At 42.3% G+C, this 22,470-nt stretch overlaps 1 protein-coding gene across 2 annotated transcripts in view; it reads right to left on the bottom strand.

Annotated features, from left to right (window-relative positions):
• tox2 (TOX high mobility group box family member 2) overlaps window positions 1-18,734 on the bottom strand; it is a 95,470-nt gene extending 76,736 nt beyond the window's left edge. For both annotated transcript variants that reach the window (XM_056437989.1, XM_056437988.1), the window contains exon 1: window positions 18,201-18,734. In XM_056437989.1, coding sequence (XP_056293964.1) covers window positions 18,201-18,293 — 93 coding nt within the window. In that variant the 5' untranslated portion in view covers window positions 18,294-18,734. The remainder of the gene's footprint in view (window positions 1-18,200) is intronic.
• Between the last annotated feature and the right edge of the window lie 3,736 nt (window positions 18,735-22,470).

Below are 22,470 nucleotides of genomic sequence, written 5' to 3' on the forward strand. Positions count from 1 at the left end.
TTTCAAAATCAGGCAAAATCTCAAAAGATGCAGAGAAATTGATGCTTTCAACACCTATCCTTTAAGACTGATAACTCTTCTAGCCTCCTTTGGCTGCTCTCTTATCCCTCTTAGGTCCTCCATCCTGAAAGAAAAAGAGAAGACAAACTAACTCCACAAAAACTGCTCAAGACTGCCAGTAAAACTGGCTCTCACTCTAAACAACTAAACTCAAGTAAAATCAAGACAGCCTTGATTGGTGATGCTCCCTTTGATACCTTGCCACCATCACAGTCAATATATCTTAAGGAGAGTCTAACTATATCTACTGCCCACAGAAAAGCCGGAGTACTCAAATGCGCTTGAGTTTTAGTTTGACTCACTAGCTTGGGAGCCTTAGCCATTTACCTCGTTTGCTGAGCAGTCCAGAGGCAGACACAGTCACCCTCGCTAAGAGTAGAGACATCTTCACTTTGTTTAAGAGTGCCTTTAAGACCTTGGCTTTTGCCCTGATTCCTGCCTTTAGGGATCTGCTGAGGGGCTATTCTGAGCTCTGCTTTCTGGATGCAATTGCGAGCCCCATCTCCTTTTTTTTCTGCTTTCGTACCTAGTCCTTTTTTCTTTCATCATAATTTCTCCCCTCTCTCCTGCTCCGTCACATCACCTGCTCCTTCTTCGCCCCTGCGAAATTCGACTATCTGTCATGGCTATCATCGCTGGCTGAGATCGGACTGCCTGGGCCATCTAAATGTGGCCATGGATACTGCTCATTCCTCACACTGTCCCATTGAGACTCCTCCCTCCTCCTCCCCTCACTCCACTTCTGATGGATCATGGGAGTCTCCATCGTGGAATCATTCATTATTGAATATATTTACACTCTCTGTCATATTCATTGATTGTTTACTTGAATTGATTCTCCTTTCTTATTCAGTACCTCTAGATCTTACATCTAAATCAGAGGGATTATTGACATTCCAATAAATCATTCATATTTTCAATGGTATATATAATGAGATTTATTCTGATGAGTGGGATATTGTGAACCAAAGGCAGAAGACACCTGTGCTTTTTATGTATTCATTTATTTATTGTTATTTGTTGTCCCTTTACCGGGGACATTTATGAATATCAATATTATTTCCCAGTAGGAGGTAAATGGTATTGAATGGTTGCCAGGCTGCAGGAGAGGAGACTGCTCAGCTGACTAAAAAAAAGAGCCATTCTCCATTTTATCTCTCAATCAGTGTGCATGTGTGCACAGGTGTGTGCGTGTGTGTGCCTGTGCCTGTGTGTGTGTGCCTGTGCCTGTGTGTGTGTGTGTGCGCCTGTGCCTGTGTGTGTGTGCCTGTGCCTGAATGCTGTCCTACTGCCGTGAATATGCGCACGCGCGTGCTTGTTTGTGACGAAGGGCAGAAGGAGCTGGAGCTCGCTGCACCACTCGGCCATGTGAGGAAAAGTGCACGTGATGCAGGCAAATACAGCCGGTCTTCAGCAGGATGGAAAGACTGTAATCAAACCATAAATCATAAATCACTGAACTGCCATCCACCCTCCCTCCCTTTTCTCTCCCTTCTTTTTTGTACCTACCCTCCTCCTCCTCGCATGTTACGTTACATACAGCCATGCATTACAAACTGCCATGGAGGTGAATAGCAGATCAATGAAAAATGCATTTTCCCCCATATCAAAGGTTTTCATCACAAGATGCCTGAAATCATACAGTGAGTGAACAAATTCAATACTTTTTTCTTTTTCTTTCAGAACAGTGAGTTGTTCCGGTGTTTTGATCAGCGGTGTGTATTAAAGCAATTTCTACAAACAGGAAAAGCACACATGTGACTGCAGCCCCGACGACTCACAAACACACGCAGTCCGCATTCGTCTGGCCGTGACTTTCATAGTGAGCCACCTGGTGTGCTGTAATATCAGGAGAACAGTGGGGTCATTGTGAAGGAGCTGTGTGATATCAAGGAGAGTGACCCATTTAGAGCCCAGCCTCAGAGCTGACAAGCCTCTGTTATGTCTAGGACATCTGGAGGGCCGGAGCCGCTCACTCTCCGCTGGACTCTCCACATGTGAGCCAATCCCCTTTTTGTTTTAAGAGAGGAAAAAGACATCTGACATGGTCACGGATATTTCACACACTCACCTCTAGGCGTTGGGGCCGTAAAGTGGCGAGGGTCTGTTACAGTGCACATGGGAAACATGGAAGGGATCCAAACAATATCTGAGGCTGATTTGGTGCTCTCTGGAATAACGGTGCTATCTGCTGCTCGGCAGAAGTGCCCTGCAAAGATCAAGCGATCGAGGGGGGAAAAAGTTCTATCTCATTATTCAAATGAGAATAACTTTTTTCAGGAGCTGATTCAACCCGGTGCTGTTCAAAAGGGGGCCTCGCGTATTCTGCAAAATAACGATAGCAGGAGAAACGGACCGCTTGAAGAGAAATTCAAAGGGAAGAAATGTTAACATTCACGTATCATACACAATGCTGTCTATAACGACTGGGATTTGTCCAATGAAGCTGCTGTGTTGCGCATTATATAAACGAAGACATGAATGCATAATGAGAGGACAAAATAAGCCAAGGAAAGCACACTGGAAAAAAAAAATCCCCCAGGGGGAAAGGGAATTATTCGAAATAGACCAGGACACAATTCATAATATATTGGGAAGGGAAAGTTTTTTCCTCTCTTTATTTAAAATGCATGCTTTAAATGTAAAAGCAGGCCCGACAGAGCTATTGAGTGGCTTACTTCAGCAGCAAGATAAGGCTTTTAAAGGATCTGTATTTTTATACACTCAATTCAAAGACTCACTTTCAGATTATGACGTGAGGTAAAATTGCTGCAATGACATGTAAATAAACTACAAGCACGACTAGAATATGTAAGGTTGAAATGTAAGTGTGTGTGCACACCACAGCTGGAACAATGCAACAGCAACCGCCCGATTATTCTGTCATTTCACTTTCTGTTGCCCAAACAATAATTCTGCATCATGAGGTAATTCATTTTTCGGGTGGAGAGGCAATTGGCTGCAAAGATTGAATCATCGGCCCTTGTTTCATTTTCCATGTAATTAAATCAGCTTCTGAAAAACGATGTACGCTGGCGTACGATTTAGGGAAAATTAGCATTTTTAATCACAGTACATTACTTTAATAACTCAATAAATCGGTGGCAGCTGGAGCATCTGAGAATGTTGTCACAGCCACTTAGTTCTGCATTTGCAACTAATACAGCCTGATGAGAATCAGCCCGAGAGAGAGAGAGAGGGAGAATAAAAAGAGAGAAGAGAAATACAACCGAGTGAGATAGAGCGGACGAGAATCCAGGGAGACAGAAATAAAAGCTTGGCAGGTGAGAAAACAAGGGTGAATAGAATCAGGAAAAAAAGAAATATCGGCGCAGCGTCTCTGGCACCGAGAGGGGCTCAGCACTTGTCTCACCTCGTTCAGTTATTAACTGTTAAGCCACAATTAGCTCATCCGTCACCTCGGTGGCGTACGCGAAAACCTGCTTAGCCCTCGTGCTGCTTTGTTGCCCCGGTTTGTTTGTGCGGCTTAGCAATAGTAGTTGGCAAATACACTAAACAAGCCTGGATGACTACAGCTGAGTCTAATTTAATTGTAAAGGGATGTCGACAAGCTGACGTACGGAGTCGTGACCCGGCAGAAAGAGGAGCGCGGTCTCTTTTTAAAGCTGAGATGTTGTTGTAATGCGAGAAGTGTTGCTGAAAGGTCAGGCACTGGTTGGTGGATTAACTCTTCGGATCGACCATTTTGGCAACACTGGTTCACTCTCAAAGAGACACCTTTTTGTTCCAAACCGTCACAGACGTCGGTCCTCTCTTGAAAGCGATATGAATGAGCGGATTAAAATGGCCCTTAATTGGTGTAAAACTTAAAAATAGTGTTTGGTTCTCACGGAAAGTAAGAAATAGGAGGACAAGACGGGTGTATGGTTTGCATCTCGTTTCCGACTGATAGGCCAGTGGTTCTCAACCTTTTTTCAGTGATGTACTCCACTGGGAAATATGTTTACAGCCAAGTAACTAACCCTAACCAGCGGAACACATCTGTGGTTGAAAGAAAGTATTTAATACACATAGTTTATGAACTTACATTTATATTGAATTAATTCTTTATTAAATAACTACTTTAAAAATATTTTTTAATAGATACTCCTTTTAAATATATTTTAAAAAATACCACGTACCCCCTGGAGTGCCTTCACGTACCACCAGGGGTACACGTACCCCCATTTGAGAACCACTGGATAGGCCACTGGTTTCTTCCAAAGGGATTTTGTTATTAATTCATCTGTTGATTACGACTCTATTTATGAATGATCTGAATAAAAACCCACTTTGAATAGTTTATCTTGTCGATATTTAATTAACAACGATATACCACTGAGAAAATAAGCACGTCCTCTTATTTGAGAAGCTTAAACCAGTGAGTATTTGATAAATATTTGCTTGATATAATATGACTTCAATCAAAATTGTTGCAGAGAAAATGACTTCACCCTCAACGCTCAATTAATTGACAAACAGTGGGAGGAACACCAATGTTTGATGAAAAGAATGAAAGAAAAAAAAGAGAAAAAAGAACACAGAGTGTGAGCAGGTGCATGAGCATGAGTGAAAGTGAGGGCTGGCTGGTGCCCCCGTCAACGTGTCGACGCTGACGCGTGGCGCACGTACATCTCTTCCTTTTCTTTTCTTTCTGCAAGTATGCAGAATTGCTTATCGGGCCTCTTTCTCCATCTGAAGATGCTCCATCTCTCCATCTTCTCTTCCCTCTGTGTGGGATGTTTGTTTTCTAGTTCCTCTCACATGTAATATGGCTGTAATCGTGGAACCCTGCATCATTTTACAGCTCAACAGAGGATCCCTAAGTCTGAGTTCTCACACACGTCTACTCGCATCTTTTCACATCAAAGTATCTGGCCGAGGCACACACACACACACACACACGGGAGACAACACAACAACAACCAAAAATCCGACGACTTTACGTTCGACATAAGCAGGAGAGGCACATGAAAGCATTATGGCACACAATCAATACCCCGAAGGTGTATTGGCATGCGGCGGTGCCCGTTCGATCTATCTTTGCAGCTCCATTGAGGAGACTGAGGAGCCTTGTTTCCACTGATACGCAGCTTTTTGATTCACTTAGCAGGCTTTGTCGTGCGCATGTTGGATTAAGCCTCTGCCTTACACAAAAAAAGAAGAAGAAATCAAGCATCCTGCAGCACCCGCAACAAACCCGCAAACAGCCATTAGCAGGGTAGTGGTAGCCCCCGCTAATTAGCTCATCATCTCAACACCTCGCCTCCTTCGCTCCAGGGATCTGGTTTCAAAGTACACTTCCCTAAAGTGTCACAGAGTAATGAAAGCATTACAGTGTTGGACATTCAAGTACATTTCCGACAGCTCTCCGGGGACAAGGGGCGAAACACAGGACTTGTAGTTTCCTCTATCGACTGTGTGACTAACACTAAAATAGCACCCGGAGAGGCTAAGTTGATTTGACAGGACGCGTACGAGGGAAAGCTATTATAACGCCGTGCCAGGCTGATTTTGTAAGAGCGGCTCGGCTGGGCAGCTCGATCCATTTGCAGATCAGGCAACAGTGGATCAGAGGCAGCTGTTTTTTTCTCTTTCTTTTCTTAATACTCCACAACAAACTCACAACAACCTAACAGCTCGCATGGCTCTGAATTTGTCGGTTCCACTTTTCTCTCTCTCTCTCCTTCTCTCTTTCTTGTTCTTTCACAACACAATTGTCGGGGCGTTTTCACACTGTTGTGACTTGTAAGAAATTGCTGCTTATTATTCGACCTTGGAAGAGGCTGGAAATGAAAAACCCAGAAAGTTATCTTGAATACAAACTGTACAGTTTCCAAATATCTCTAACACAGATCTGTTTTCTTTTCTTGTGGTTCGGATTCCTCTGAGGTCATTCGAAGAAGAGGAAGATCACTTTGTACTTTGCGAGTGCCAAAACAACCTCAAATGTCAATGACTGTTGGTCTTTACGCAGCTAAAAGGAAGGAAGTGATACAAACAGTCGTTTTTTTCCCCCACTATCTTTTCATCGAGTCATTTTGGATTCTAATTAATAGTCACATAGGCTGTATATAAGAAGAGGATGTCTTCAACGTGACATCACCCATCGGTTTGGAGCCTTGAGTTCAGCTTTTTGACCATCGCCATCTTTATCTTATTTTTTTACGCGAGAGAGTGGAGCTACGTACAACCAAACACTGAATAAAACATTTAACTTTCATGGGCTGAAAGCACACAGAGAAAGGGTTACAGTTAGGCAAAGTGGCACAATAAACTCAAGTTTACGATGTTTACTGAGGTAATAAATCATGTGAGAAGTCGGGTCACTTTCTCATGGACTTCACCACGATCACACTTTTTTGGGGGCAACCGAAAGTGTCGCCCCCTGATGGCTATTAGAAGGAATGCAGGTTTGAGGCACTTCCTCATTGGCTTCACCTGTCAGACGCCTGGTACTTTGTTCATCGATCTAAAAATAAGTTAAAAACAACAGCAGATTCTTCAGCACTTCTTCTAATGTTCACGTACAATTCAGTTAGTCATTACTTTAAAGTCTGAAACATGTCTCAGTATGGATTGGTTACGTTGTGCTGCTGAGGAGCCGCTGAAGACTTCACACACTCTATATGGTAAACAGCGATCTTGTACAGTTTCATATGTAGACTGGGACCAACAACTGGGGTTTACATGTGACTGTATATAAACATTATTACAAACTCTGTTTCTGCACCATGCCCTCATAGGTGTTTGATATGGCAAAGCCAGTGAAATGGCAGAGAAGCCAATTTACAGTTTATAACTCAACCACACATCGATAAAAAAAATAGATTACTGTAAATCCATGGTTCAAAAGCTGCATACCTTTTGAAATGTCAAAGGGGAAACCACAATGGATAACTCATCTCAAAACTCATTTGAACTGCACGGTGCAAGCTGTATTACAAATATTCAACAGCCTACTGTTCCCTCCAGGTATTTTTCTGCAAAACACTCTTTACATTTTCATTTGAGTTGAGGAAAAAAAAAAGGAATATATTTTTTTTCACTGGCAAGCAGCCAAACCAATTTAATTGCATTCCAAATGGGCGCAATCTCCACATAGCAACCAGGCCGTGTTGTATTTCTCAAACTTCAACAACCTCCTTGACTTTCTCAGAGTAATTGAAATATTCCACTCTTCCACTCTCGTCATTATGCGGAGCGGCAGGAAGTACAACAAACCAAAAGGTACGGAGAGATCTGGCTCTCGGGGTGAGCAGCTTTAGCCAATTTGTAACTTCCTCAGCACATCTTGATACAGTTTCTCGGAAGTCAATTAAAAGAATATTAGGTGTTGTATATCTAGAAATAACTCACGCCTCTCTCCTGCCAAGAAGCTGGTGAATGCTCGTGACTGGTGTCAACAGAATCCTGTCAAAGTCTGATGAGAGGTCACCGCTTTTTATTTTGGATTCATTCTTCTTGCCTTGAGCCACGTCCCAAAAAACAATTCTTAGAAATGTGAAAATAATCTACATTTGAAACTTATCTGAATGCAATACTGAAAGATATCAAACCTAGCAAACAACTGTCTCCAGGTGCCTTCAAGGGGTTAACGTTTAAGAACAAACAAAGCAGTAATTAGGAGCGCAACAATGTGGAAATGAATAAATGTTTTCCATTTAAAAATGTTTGCTTCCCCGTTCACATCACGACAGAGATGATGAATAAATTGTTTAATACATGTTTCAGTGCTTGATAAAACATCAAAAGATCCTTGAAAAGAGCTTACTGCCAAATCATTTTAAGTGTCTCAGGCTTTTTTTTTTTTTTTTTTACTGCAAAGACAAACTATAATCTTAGTGAGGTCCTCCCATCGAGCCGGTTGGTAATTATGGGATGGCAGGCAAATAAATCATCCATCAAGAATAGCAGTAGTGTAGACTTCTGCGTATACTACAACCCAGAATGAGGTCCTGATGTGACCGACGTGCCAGGCATGGTATCAGTCACAGCATGCTGTGTTTGCTTCAGGGAATCCTAATAACTGACTGTGATGTTCAAGGACTACAGGAATTCCAAAAAAAGGTAATGGAAGGTCTAGATGGAAGAAAAAAGAAGAAAAAAAAGAACAAAGTTTGAACGCTTTAAATGTGAGACCTGAGAAGCAATTACCCCGCTATTTATGTATACAGACACATATAGTCTCTCTCTAGCTCTCATTTAGACCCTCTGACCACCTATAAAACTCCCCCCTCTCCTCCTCCCCTCTCTCTCTCTCTGAATCTGTCTGAGAGACCAGCCACATGCCAGTGCCTTTGTGTCAAAGATTAAGTGAAACCAGGAGTGCCAGCAATGCTGTGTTTGCACTGTGAACACACTCGCGTTCAGCTGCACCAACACATCACACACCGATCATCGCACCGACCGACCTGAAGCATCGACTGTAGCTATAATCAATATACAGAGGGGATGAAAGACAAGCCCCAATTCTTGAAAATCTCAATTTAACTCTAACACCAACCTCCTGCACATTAAAGAAGCATTATTCTGGTTGTGTTTAGATGTTGGAAGAAGCGGGGAGACGGCAATAGCAAAAGGGATTCTGCACTGAAGAAGAAGAAGAAGAAGAAGAAGAAGAAGAAGGAAAAAAATGCAATTACATCTACATTCAAGTACAGGGTGCAGTTCTTTTGTCAGATTAGGTGCTCTTATTTGACGCTGTTATCTTGGTTTAGCAAAAACTGACTATCAACACACAGCGAATGGAATTCCTGAAAAGTAAAGCAAAGCTACAATGAAAATATTATGAACAAAGCCCAAAAGTGCCAGAGGTGGTTTGCTAGACAGGCAAAAATGGGGCCTGAGGGGACTGTGGGTTTGTAGTGATAGGGAGGGGAGTCACACACACACACACACACACACACTCACACACACACACACTTGGCTCTGAGAGGCACACGGCAGAGGACCATTCCTTGGTGGCCTAAGCTAACTAACTTCCTGTACGATCCTGAGGTAACTTAATTAAACATGATGAATCTACATTAAACACATCACAAGAGGCCTCCGTTGTGAGCGAGCGGGGGGCTTGTTAAGCCAACGCGACAATTAGAGAAGGAAGCTTCGAGACGTTGTGAAACCAAAAAAAGTCAGGAAAATAAAGCGCTGTCCGCTCAAATTATATTTTAAAAAAATTCCCTACCAAAAATCTTCAAAAGAAATAGCCATATAATCACACTCTCCGTTTATTGAATGTGTTGAACTGTAAATAATAAAACATTCATAATATATTTAAGGACAGTAATGGAGTGGGTCGTGTTGTGTCGGGTTTTGCGGCGTGTGCGCTCACACGTGTGAGCTCGTGTTTATTTATGCTCTGCGAGTGCAGACATGCCTGCATTTGCATGTCTGAATGTGTGTGTGTGTGTGTGTTTTTGTGTGTCTACCTGTGAGAGAGCATGTCTTTCGAGAGAGTGTGTACTCAGTGGGTTTGTGTTCTCCGAGTGTGGGCCTGAACCAGCCATCTCCAGTTCTATTTGCACAGGACATGCCTCAGGAAGCTAAGACAACTGTTCATGTTTGCCCAAGTTGCGAACCCCTCTTAATACACCCGACAGCTGCATTCAGCGACGGCGCAGACATTATGTTTATCTGTGTTTTTACACATTTATCCTACACTAAAAAAACCGATTCAAGCCCTTCTTAGAGGTGACACATTTAAATATTGTTTGATACATTTAAATAAATCAATTACAAAACGAAGATATTTATATTAAATGGGTGTAACACAAAATGTATGAATACTTTCATTTATTAGATTTATTTAGGTTACACTCACAAAAACGATTCAAGCCCTTCTTCGAGGTGACACATTTAAATATTGTTTGATACATTTAAATAAATCAATTACAAAAATAGATATTTATATTTAATGGATGTAACACAAAATGTATGAATACTTTCATTTATTAGATTTATTTAGGTTAGATGGTGTCCATATCAACTCAAAATAAATGTGTTTCATTGAGGACTACCCTTCGCGCATGCGCCAGCTGAAAATCAGTTGTTTACAAGGTGAAGACACTTTCAGGGCTGTACAGTGGTGTAGTGGCTAACACTGTCGCCTCACAGCCAGAGATCCGTGGGTTCAATTCCCAGTCTGGGTGATCCTTTTGTGTGGAGTTTGCATATTTTGTTAGTTAGTTTATATTTTGAGTTGGACAAACACAAATTAATTAAATTTAATGAATATAGTTATTTTATTGTAGATGTATTTGATACAAATGAGTTGGACTAACTTAATTACATTTTATTGCACTGATGTGCTAAATTTGAGTTGGAGTTGCATATAATTATTGGATGGAAAACCTGCCAACAATTTAATTGAGTTCATCCAATGAGTCATTTCTTTGAGTGTATGGATCACGACACCCTCGAGTCGAAAATTCTCGGAGGAAAACGCCAGTCAGGAGTGGAGCCGGGGGATTGAAACGCCAACAAATAAGCCGCTTGTAATGGTTCATCTCTGACAGGCACATTCCCTGAGCTTTTTATATCATGTAAAATGCTATATCCTGTATCAGGATCAGCTGTTGGTCCACCATTTAAGACAACACACCTTTTATACAGCACGGATTGAGTCAACAGTGGTTCCTTCACTTCCGGCTGATAGAAACACTGCCCCTCCCAATCCTGTGATATCCAAGGTAGATTGCATCTTTCAAGTCCACAGCCTGTCAAAACCTCCCCCGCTCTGATCTGTCTACATGCCCCAAAAATCACCCTCTCCTCCCTCTCCTTCACTTCTTCCTAATAGTGTTTCATTTCCTGCTAATAGTCTTAACGTAGAGCTTTTTTTACTGCAAAACAAAATAGAAATTCAAAGCACCAAAACATCGGCAGTAACACACTATTCCCAGAGAGACCAAATGGAAAAACAAATTGTTGGGTGAACTGTGAGCTCTTCGTAGGGTGTGAAAGTCAGAGATGATGAGCTCCGTCTGCGCTTATGTGAAATGTTGATATGGTTTTCTCATACAATCGTTACGCTAATTTATGTACCAAAGCCTTCTTAGCACAAATCTGCCAAGGCCAATAGCTGCACTCATAATCTCCAGCATCTAGAATCATCAATTTGTGATCCATTTGTTCACGAATGAAATGAAGCAATTATCCTAATGAAGAGCAGCTACTTGCTCTGGGAATGTACAACACGCACGGGAAAAAATGCTTTGTCTTTGTTGCATCCGTCTTGGCTGTGCTGATACCTGAACTGTAAAACAATGGGAACACTAAAATAGTTTGTGTACAATAATTAAGGACACGGCGTTCTCAGCAGGGATGTTGAAACTGTTGCAAAAGACACTGAGCTGCGCACTTCCTGACCTTATGTCCAAACCACATGCATGTGGATGATGCTAAATGTCAACAATGCGTTTGCTTGTTGCCCTCGGTGAACCAAAGATATAAAGTTGCATAACAGAAGGTCAGAGCAGTTTCAGAGTCAATATTGACTTTGGTTTATTGGTATAATAAAAAAAGCAGCCCATCTATCATTCCACTATGCAACATCTTTGTGATTTATTGTCTCGCTGCTAAGTATGTTTACCGTACTTATCTCAATTGAAACCTGTTACACGGTGTGTTTTAGTGTATACTTTCCAGACATATCGAGGCCACATTCTGTAGATATTAAAGGAAAACATTACTGACTGGCTTGTATTATATCCTATTTGTGAGTTGATAGAAATGAAATGAATCTGCTTTGAAATGATACTGTAGCACAGTAAAATAAACTCAGTTTCCCTTCTCATCAGCGGTGAGAGCGTAGAGCACAGAAATGGTTAAATAAATCACATGGAGCAGATGTCTCTGTCTCTCTCTCTCTCTCTCGCTCTTACACACACACACACACACACACACATTCATTAGTGAAATCCATCAATCAGCATTTCATGCAGTTTGGGTTTGAACCACACCAAATGCACTAAAACAATAAACGTCTGTCTTTCAAGTCGCTATCTGGACTGGAACACATCTGGTGGCAAGGCTCGTTTTGGTTTCCACATCGTTGAATGACATTACAGACTCAAGGGCGAGCAGAGAAATAAAGTACGCCTAAAATCTCTCTCCATTTTCTCTCCATCTGCAGCAGACCTTTCTCTCTCTCTCTATCTCTCTCTCTCTTACACAGACGCCCAAAATCTACTTCCCCCTCCCTGCACAAACCAGCTAACCTCTCTCAAATGCTATTCCACCACCCCATCCCCCAACCAATCAAGAACTGAATATAAAACAGCACAAGGAAACTGGGTGGTGGGGGCAGACTGACAGGCTCGGCTATTGCTACTGGGGAACCAATGGCCTCCGAGGCGAGGACGGTGTAAAGCGCCTCGGCACACTGGACTCCTTTTACACGAGTCGAGGGGATGAAACACGCAGCCAGGAGGCAAGCCTGACGAGTATTTGGGTTTCAAGGGGCAGTGACGATAATTAGGGTTAATGTGATCTAATGAGGGGCACGAGTCCGGCCGGGTCCGGGCTCCTTTTAATTTGCCTTCAACGTCAAAATTGGAATTACTGTGACACCTTTTGATGTTTCGCATTACGTGAAGAGTCTGCCACGCACGTCACTGAAGCCTGAGAACTACTGCTATCAGTCTTACACCCTACAAGCAGTCTCATCATGTCTTCTAATAAAGCTACTTTCTGGCTGATCGATTGCAATGTGATGGAAGCATGAATATAATGTGGATAGAGGTAGTATATTACAAAAGTATATTAGGGAGGGTTTTAAAATAAAAATGCACCGTCATGACTGAATTCTTGGCAGTTGATACGATCAATCACCGACTTAAATAGCCCGTTTCAATGGACTTATGTGATTAAGTAGCTAACCAGGCAGGATAAACTAGACTATCTATTTTCAGCCATACATGACTTATGACCCTGTTAGCACCTCTAGTAGCTCTGAGTCATGTCTGGTCTCGATTATAAAGTACAAAAGAGCGCTGCAGGGTCTGGTTGAGGCTCTGTTACCGTCACCGTCTCGCCTGTAGGTTAAACTGAAGTCCACGGTGGTGAATTCCTGTTCGGTATCCCGTCGCCTGCTCTCTAAACAGTCAAAAGCTGTCCTCAAATACCCCATCGAATCCAATGTCGCTGCAAAATAGAAACTACAGTATCAATGAGTGTGTTTCCTATGTTGTAACATTGATTAGAAGTTACGCCGTGTGCAACTCACCTACCCTCAACGTATTCATCTGATTCTATTTGTAAATGTAGTCAACAGAGTCCTGTATTTTCCCCTTGTTTTGTGTTTGAGAGGATACAATCATAAATAGAGCATTTTTCTCATACCGTAAGAGTCTGTGCACAGAAAACAATCCAAGTGCCACAGCTCCAGAGAATAACACTGTAGCTACTTATCATTAACTCAAAGACACAATCAGCCCCAGGCGATCCGGCTTCCCTCCATAACCTTTTGACATTGCTGCTGGGAAGGTAAATGAGAGAAGAAGTGAGACACAGAGAGAGGGAGACAGAAAGACTTGATTATGTGTAGTGCCAAGAAGTGGTTAGACAAAAACAAAAAAATGTACTTCACTTATGGTTGTTTTTCTTCTTTTTTTAATACAAAAAATAATGTTCATTCCACGACTCCTTTGTGTAATCTATTATTTGCTCCGAGTTAAGTGCCTGGAACTGCATTAGAACAATAAACTTGCCACTTTAAGTATTCCCAGTTCCAGTAGCAGCAGCTGCAGATTGTGTCCCCCCCCCCCCCCCCCTCTGCTGTGCATTAGAGCCGTGCATGGGTTAACATTTTTCCCAATGAGAACGGTTGGGATATTGCAACTCGGACTGGCCAGTCAGCAGAATGTTATGAATGGGCACAATGAAAAACCCCAAGTCCACGCTGGCGACCCAAGAATGCTTGCCTCCATGTAATTAACTTTTTCTCTGTGTACAGAATGAGGTACTGCTGGAATAACTCGTTTCTTCTTCTTTTCTGTTTCTATTAGTCATGTTTTGAAGAAAGAGAGAGAGAGAGACATACACAGAGAGACAGAGAGAGAGAGAGAGAAAGAGAGAAAATAAATGTACAAAATCACTAAGAAAATATGTTTTGCCTGTCTATACTTTGAAGTATCCCATGACTAATACAGTGATTTGGATAGTGGGGGAAATGGAACAGACCACTTGAAAGGAGGCGGTATGTGCTCTGTAAAAACTGGCCTCGTTGCTCTTCGGGTGGACAAACGTCAGCTGCTTGTTACAAGCAGATGTACAACGAGGCATAACAAAGTGTAACGCGGGGAAGCCTGGATCCATGTTTAAATCAGGGTTTTCTTGTTAAACGTGGTTCGTGCATCTCGCCTTAAGGTATATTAGCAATTAGATACGGGCTGCACTCACACACACATCCACGCATACGGTCAAACACAGACATGCTTTTAATGAGACATCACGTCTGCGAGCGCTGCACAAACTGTGTATCAACGGAGTGTTCGCTCCGCACTGCGGTGAAAACTGCTGGGCAGCATATAAAAATAACATACAGCGACTTGGAACCGACGGCAACTTTGTGAAGAATAACATCTGCAAACCATTGGATTATAAACCTACAGAATAACTACGGTGTAATTACGTGAGAGCCTCTCTCTCGGGCTGTTAGAGCGAAGAGGGATGAGGAGAAAGTGGAACGGCTACAGTAATCTATCCAACTTCATTTCACAAGAGTGATTCTGCCGGGGGATATGCACAAGTCATAATGCATTTGACAAATAGTCTCTCGCTAAAACAGGCATTTGCGAAGAAGTGGCCTTCAGCGCTGGTATACACAGCTGAGTGTACACTGAACAAACAAGCCTCCCACTCAGTGAGGAAAGATACAGAGAGGCTTCAAAAAGATTAGGAGGAATCTTGGGCAGAAAAGTGAAGATGACTCACGGTGATTGTGCAAATGTAGGACAATGTGAGTTGGATGGAGTTGAGAAGAGCAACGGTGGCATGGGGGGTCATAGCGAAAATACAAATCGATGCTCCTCTCATGTGTTGTTATTTGCGTTGTTCTGAAATGTGGGCGCACAGGTTTGTTTTATCGAGGAATTTACAATGAGAAGTGGAAAAAGCACAATGGCATTTTTGTCTGACATAATCTGCTTATCAATCGTTTGAAAAGGGGAAGTAAAGCCTGAAGTACATCAGACCTTTGATTCATAGGTTTATGATTGTTACATACTGTATTTTAATGTGTAATTGCAGGGCAAACCTTTGCTTAAATTCAAAGGTCAAGTGCATTCATAGCCGTGTGGTGATGACATATCCTGTCAATGTGATCCAGATTCTTGGCAGGCATCAATCATCAGTCTGAATGTGGCTGATCACTTGGAACCAGTTTCAGCTTGCACATTCTTTACGTTCCTCAATTATGAACCCTTTCAGGTAGACAATGGCATGAATAAACACACACGCGCACACACACACACACACAAAAACATGCACAGATAAAGTCAGTCTCACAAAGCCTGTTAGTCAGAAATATATGTCTTTGAGTTTACGCCACTACAGGAAGTGCAGGCTTTTATATGGACTGTCCCACTTTGTATTGTGCTCACTTCCTGGTTAGTGTATATAATACTGTTCACTAATACATAACTACACTTTTGAGTTTATATATATATATATATATATGTTTTTTTCAGTGTAAACTTTAGGAAATCAAACTCTTCCAGAAGGCCTTGATTGGGAAGGTTTTCACCTGTATATAGAAACTGCTTCTTATTGCAAAGATCAAAAACTTTAAAATCCTTTTTTAGATTTCCTGTTTAATAATGGAACCAAAAAACACGCATTGAAACCACACCTGCTGTCGCTATAACTATCTACATAATGACTGTGTAATACAAAAAGATATCCTATTTCTTATCATCTTTTCAAGCTTCCCAGTCAACACCTGCTCACCCAGTTGCTACTTGAGGCGGCTCAACTCTCAACTCCATCCCCTCCCTGAAATGAAACCGCCATTAAAGGAGGCGCTATTGCCAAAACGTCACATAAAGCTCCCGCATCATTATTCAACAGTTATGTGTAGTGGCGGCGGCACAGCACAGATAACATGTCACTTTACATCGTAGTCACAGCCGTTACTTTAGTAATGACAATGTGATACGACTCTGTCCTTGAAACCCAAACCGGCCCAACAACCTCCGCGCTGGCTGAAGTATGATAACTAGTGCGGCTCATTGTGTTCACGCTACCACACCAGAAACATGGCCTTGGTCGGAGGGCCGGGCTTCGTTATGATCTTAAATATATGGCCACAGAAGCTAAAGTGTGTATGCCTCTGTGTATGAAGCACACTTATCAACACACACACACACACACACACACACACACACACACACACACACACACACACACACACAAGCGTGTAATATTACCACAAGGAAATAACAATTACAAAACTCCTTCTATGTGAGAATATTTAGCCAGTGCTTACTATATATTTGATTTAAAGCTACACGATAAGCTTAAATTACGACGTTGGGTCGGTTTATGTCCGTGTGAAACGGTTGAAGTTGATGTTAGGGGGTTGAGGAATGATTGTAGTCTCATGTATGTGAGAGAGTGTGTGTGTGTCTGCGTGTGTTGTTCCTGTATACATGCAGGTGACTGTGTATGAACAGGGGAGATTAACAATTCAAACATTGCACTGTGCTATAATGTTTCACTTTGTCATCAGCAAATGTTAACTGCCTGCTGGCTTCCTTCCAGGTGCTAAGGCAAGCAAACCTATTTGAATGGCTGCGGTATAATGCCTTTTTTCTCGCTTTGCCAAATGTTGACACAAGTTTTACCCAGACTGCATGGAAAATAGCCTTGTGGCTTGTGACTTGTAATCTATGACGATTTGGCAGTTTTGTAAATTTCTAATTTGTGTAAATGCAAAATCTTTATGATTAAAGCAAAGCGTCAGCACGCATGAATACACCAAGGAACGATGAGCAGGGGAAAGGTGATCTCTTTACCGGAGGCCCCGTGACGTTCAACAGAAATATCAAAAACTGCATAATTCAGGAAACTTGACAATATTTTGCTCTCAACTGACGACTGGTGTTTTCGTCGATATGAAATCTTATCTGTAACACATATTTTACGGCACCTCTTCCCACTTCAATTTGCCAATAAAAGTGCCTCGATGTTCCAGTTACACTGGGTACAATTTCGTGCGTAAAAACGCACGGAGATATAAACACAAAGGCTGATCATTTCCGATATTCCATCCGTTAGAAACACAAACAAATCGGGTAATGTAGTTGCACATTGCTCATAAATAATAAATTCCAAAAAGTTATTACGTGGACACCGATGAGATTGGATGTATGCGCGAAAAAGGTGTGAACCATATGCCTGCGCAACATGCGACTCCATATTCTTCATGACCATACTTTTATCAAGCAATAAGAGAAAATCAGATACATGAAAATACAGACTGCTCAGTGACTATCTGCACTATGTACACATTGAAGCATCACAAATAGCCCCGATCCGTAACATGTTGTCACCATCCCATTTAGACACAATCTCGATCGCTGTTTATTGGACTAATTGTGCATTGACCCATGTGGGAACCTGCGTGGAACAGATAAGATAGCGAGTTTCCGCAGTTTGGTCTGCAAGGTTTAAATAATACACGGAATATCTTCTTTTTTTCTGGATTACATTATTCAGAGGAGGGGGAAGCCAGATATTCAGTTTGTACGCATTCAGCTCCAGTGCGCTGGAGAGAGTGGTGCGCTCCAACTCAGCTCACAGGGCAACCTACCCGTAGAGTTTATACAGATGAACACATTAACAGTTTCTAATTAAAGGAAGCACGAGCTCAGAACAGGTGTCCGGTATGCAATCTGCAATCTGCAGATCAGAAATGAAACAAAGTTCGATGGCAATGCAGCACGGGAGCTCATTGCAACCCGATGCATCCAGAGGGAACTGAAACGAGCAGCACTCGTCCGCATTGGTCTTCCTACACATTGTATATACATAGACAACCGTGCGGACGCAGTGTTCCTGTGCGCGCGGGCATTCATCACAGCCAGGGCTGAGCATCTGACCGACATGTACGCTCGCAAAGTAGAGTGAATCGTTACCTTGTTGGAGTGGTAATAGTCCAAACCGGAGTCAGTCGGTAACGTACATGAACCCACGCTTGAAGGGGGAGCTGGATAAAATCTGACGTCCATCTCAGAGTCCGCAAGACTGACGGCATGAAAGCTTAGCTCCAAAAAACCTGAGCGACTTCTCTCTCACTCTCTCTCTCTCCTGCACTCTCTCTCTCTCCTGCACTCTCTATCTCTCTCTCTCTCTCCTGCACACACTCTCTATCTCTCTTTCTCTCTGTGTCTCTCGCTCACTCTCCTTTTCTCCTGTATTAAGCCGAACAAAAAGTAGCAGAAGAAGAGGTTCGAGTCTCTCTCGTAGTTCACTCTTCTCCTCCGTCCTACACTTTCTTCAGCACTCGCGGTGTGATGCTCTCATATAACATCCCTGTAAAGTTCAACGGGAGAGAGGCAGAAAGAGAGGGCAGCTGTCCGCCTCGGTAACCATAAGCAAACAAAAACTCAAACGATCACTGAAGTTGCTTGACAGCCGAGCCGAGCCGAGCCGTGCTGCAGGTAAAGATGCAGAATGGACCTCATCGACTGGTTCTTCCCCTCCAAACAAAAAAACACGCCCCGTGCTCCGGTCCTGGTTTCCAGGCGCGCTCAGATACGGCCATGCGTCCCGGTCCACAGAGAGACTGCTCGGCAGCGACATCTAGCGGCCAGAGGAGGAACAGGCGGGGAAGGGGGGTGTCTGCGGGGCTGGGAGGATTGGCAGGGCGGCCGTGGAGAAAGAGTCCTCCCAAACTGGCCCCTGTCATGAAAACATGAGCTGTCTCTCTCAAGTTAATTAGATTCAGATGTAAAGATAAGGGAGAAAAGAGCTTTTGGTAAACTTGTTTTCTGTGATCTATCTCTGACAGCGTCATCAGGGTCCCAACCAACTTCTAACTTCTGATTGGCTCTGGTGCTCCCATTAAAACTGTAACTGCCACGAATGTTATTTATGTCATTTGTAGTAAGTTTGGTTGAATATGTTATTTGTACAACTCGTTTATTGAATGTTGGTTTGTTTTTGTTTTGTATTTGGTGGGAACTATTTGCGTGTCCTGTGTTGCGCTGGGACGCATTTGATTGCAACAATCTCAGGTGAACATGTGGTTGAAGCTAGAAGTGCAAGTAAGAGAAGCTAGAAGTGCAAGTAAGAGAAGAATACATGTTTAAAGTGGACCCATTCCCTCGTGGTTTATGTGCAGCCAGTGAGGTACGTTTATGTTTTATGTTAATGTTTTCGTCGCATATATTTGTCAACTGTATTTTACGTAATATCAACGTCAACCTTGTTAAATGTATTTTGTACAGTTCGACGGTGGATTGAAGGTGGATGGCGAAGTGCGCCCGCATCCAATAAACATCTGTCAGTAATGAAAAAGAACAACGGTAGCGTCTAATTCCTGGAGGGAGTGATAAAAACAGTAGCGCCTTTAATATCACACAATGATTATTTGTGAAAGTGTTTCTTCATATGAATTATGATGTTGGTGTTACCTTAGAATGAGTCGTTTATGATTACATATTCTTCAGAAGGCCTTCATGTTCCTGCAGTATAGCCCAGAGAAGAAAACCCAAACACTGATTTTTTTTTGTTGCAAGAAGCATTTGTATTTTTGCTTTTTGCGTTTTTCTCACGGGCCACCGTCGTTCCCCTACAGGCAAAACGGGAGAAGTTTCAGTTCGTTACAATCTGCAACCTAACCTCTCTATGCCAATACATTCTACACACTGGCCCTTTAAGTAAAAGTAGGAAAGGATATGCAAAATGCTTTTCAAGTATGAAAAGTAAAAGCACTTGGTGCAGAAACAGTCCCCTGTGTGTGTGAGAGTGTGTGTGTTTAACAATTTGAATATGTATTATACTGCTGATAATCTCAACACACAATCACTTTTTATATACCGATATGTTTTCAACGTAGCATTTTAGGTGCAAAAAAACAAATATCTACGATGGTACTTCATGTTACATTTTTAGGATGAAATAAATCATAACTAAAAACCTCAAGTTTCCAATAATAAAATAATTAAAAAAAATTCTAATGAATGTAAAACCAAGTTTGAATATCGTCACCTTCTTTAAATAATGGCCTCCGTCATTTTTACAGGTTTTTCAGAAAACACAAAAAACATGATCATATATTGATCGCATGATATTGTGATATATTAAACAACAGGGGTAGAATTACGTGATGTGTTCAACTGAGGATGTATTTTTGTCAAAAGATGAATTATGCCATTATTTTAAGGAGGTGACAATATGTAACTTCTTGAATCATATGAGTCATAGCTTCAGCGTTGTAAATATCAGATCAATAATACATCATGCCATGTTATACAATGTACATTTGTGTCACTAAAAGCTATTCAAGGTGGACAAAAAGGCTCCGCACTGAAGCCTTATTGGCGTTGTATGATTGGGGTCTTCCTATAATCCAGAAAAGAAAATATGACATTTTCCTTTTGTTTCTTTATAATGTCACTGAGTGGACTGTCAGGGATGTCCATTAAAAGATCTGGACCTTGGATGTTCGCAGGGCCACGGCTGAGAGCCGGTGAAGCATAATGCTCCAGACATTTATGGAAGAAAAGGCCAAATACAAGTGCAGTTTGTGTTTTTTTTTTAAAAGAATAGTTTTGAACAAGAATGAAATATGGCTTCCTGTTGATGATAATCACAAAGCAACATAACAAGGGTTTAAAACACAAACCGTGTTTTCATAAAAGCAAGAACGTGGGTCTTGCTTTCCCTTTTTAAATGTGTGAACATGCTGACACCACTTGTTATGATGTGTAAATTGTCTCATTTCGTTTTAATTCCTATCCGGCAGGCGGTTGAATACACACCAAGAATAGATCGACTTCTCATGCTAGCTGAGATCATATGTGTTGCCGCCGTGGCCCGGCTTTGACCCTTACATACAGACAGCTGGACAAACGCAAAGCATGCTCACGCAGTGGTCGACACAACAGGATGTAAACACAGAACAATGTCAGAGTGGAGCTTCAAATAGGTGCAGAGAGGGAAAATAACAGCACTCACAGCCCAATGTGCCGCACACTTTTCACAAGAATGGGGTGGAGTGGTGTTATGCGCTCTCTCTCATACGTAGAAAGGGAAGTATCATTAATGTGTTTCTGCTTGCCAATGTGTGTATTTGGCTCTCTGTGCTTTTGCTGTATGTGTGGGAGTTTTTCTTTCCCTTTCTTTCTCGTGTGTTGTTGGTGTTAACCAAGCTGCCATTGTCATCGCGGTGGGTGACTTGTTAGCCCCCCTCCGGACCGTGCCTATGTCTGTGTAGATATTACGCCCTGGGGTGTGAGCTTGTTTTAATATCGGGCGCAGATGGGTCGCACCGTGGGCTCGCCGTGGTCGGCGTGCCTTCAGCTGCCAGCTCAGGCTGTCCTGAATCCAAGCTCACAAGGTTAACTGTCGCAAAGACGCCGATTGGTCCTCACTCGGTACCTCCGTGTTTGGCTGTCTGTCTGGTTCTCCTCTGGCCGTCTCTCACTTTCTCTCCCACTGTCCCTTGTTCACTCAGTCGCTGCTACAGCAGAAGATACAGTACACAGGGGTGTCTGGCACGGGCCCGCCTCACGGCCTCATGGGAAAGGAATGTGTGTGTGTGTGTGTGTGTCGTGTTTTTGCAGCGCTGCGTAACACAGAGTGTTGGCCAGACAGAAAAGGGAAGTATGCCACGGAGAATGTTTGATTTACAATTAAAATTTCGAAAAGGAGGGGGGTGTAAGAAATTTGATAAATGGTGAGAAAAAAAGAAAAAAGAAGGAGGTGGAATTAGTTTTGGGGTGGAGGGACTCGGAATGGTTTATGAAAGGTTTATAAAAAGGAGGGATGACACAGGGAGAGAGAAGTCACACGCACTTTGGGTGCTAGAACAACTTCTTTCCAATGTGGGATGCACATCCCATCGTCTAGCCGACCATCTTGAAATACACGCATCCACTCAGAGCAATTAGCAAGAACAACCCCTTTTTATTGCCTTGGTAAGAGCTCCTGTTCCACCAGGAAATGAGAAGAAAATAAAAAACAATATTTTCCATTAAGGGTTACGACCTGCCCGGTACTTAGATGACGTCAGCAATACTGGTTTTTATAACTTATTCTCACCTTAAGGGTTCTTTTTTTTATTTTATTCATTGCTAATATTCCTTTTGTGGAAAGATAACTTCTGGACGTGGTTAATCTCAATCCTTGAAAGATTTCAGTTCTTCAAACAAAGGAAATGTTTCGTAGCGCTTCGTGCTT

This window comes from Pseudoliparis swirei, chromosome 18 (assembly GCF_029220125.1).
Source record: "Pseudoliparis swirei isolate HS2019 ecotype Mariana Trench chromosome 18, NWPU_hadal_v1, whole genome shotgun sequence".
NCBI lineage: Eukaryota > Metazoa > Chordata > Actinopteri > Perciformes > Liparidae > Pseudoliparis > Pseudoliparis swirei.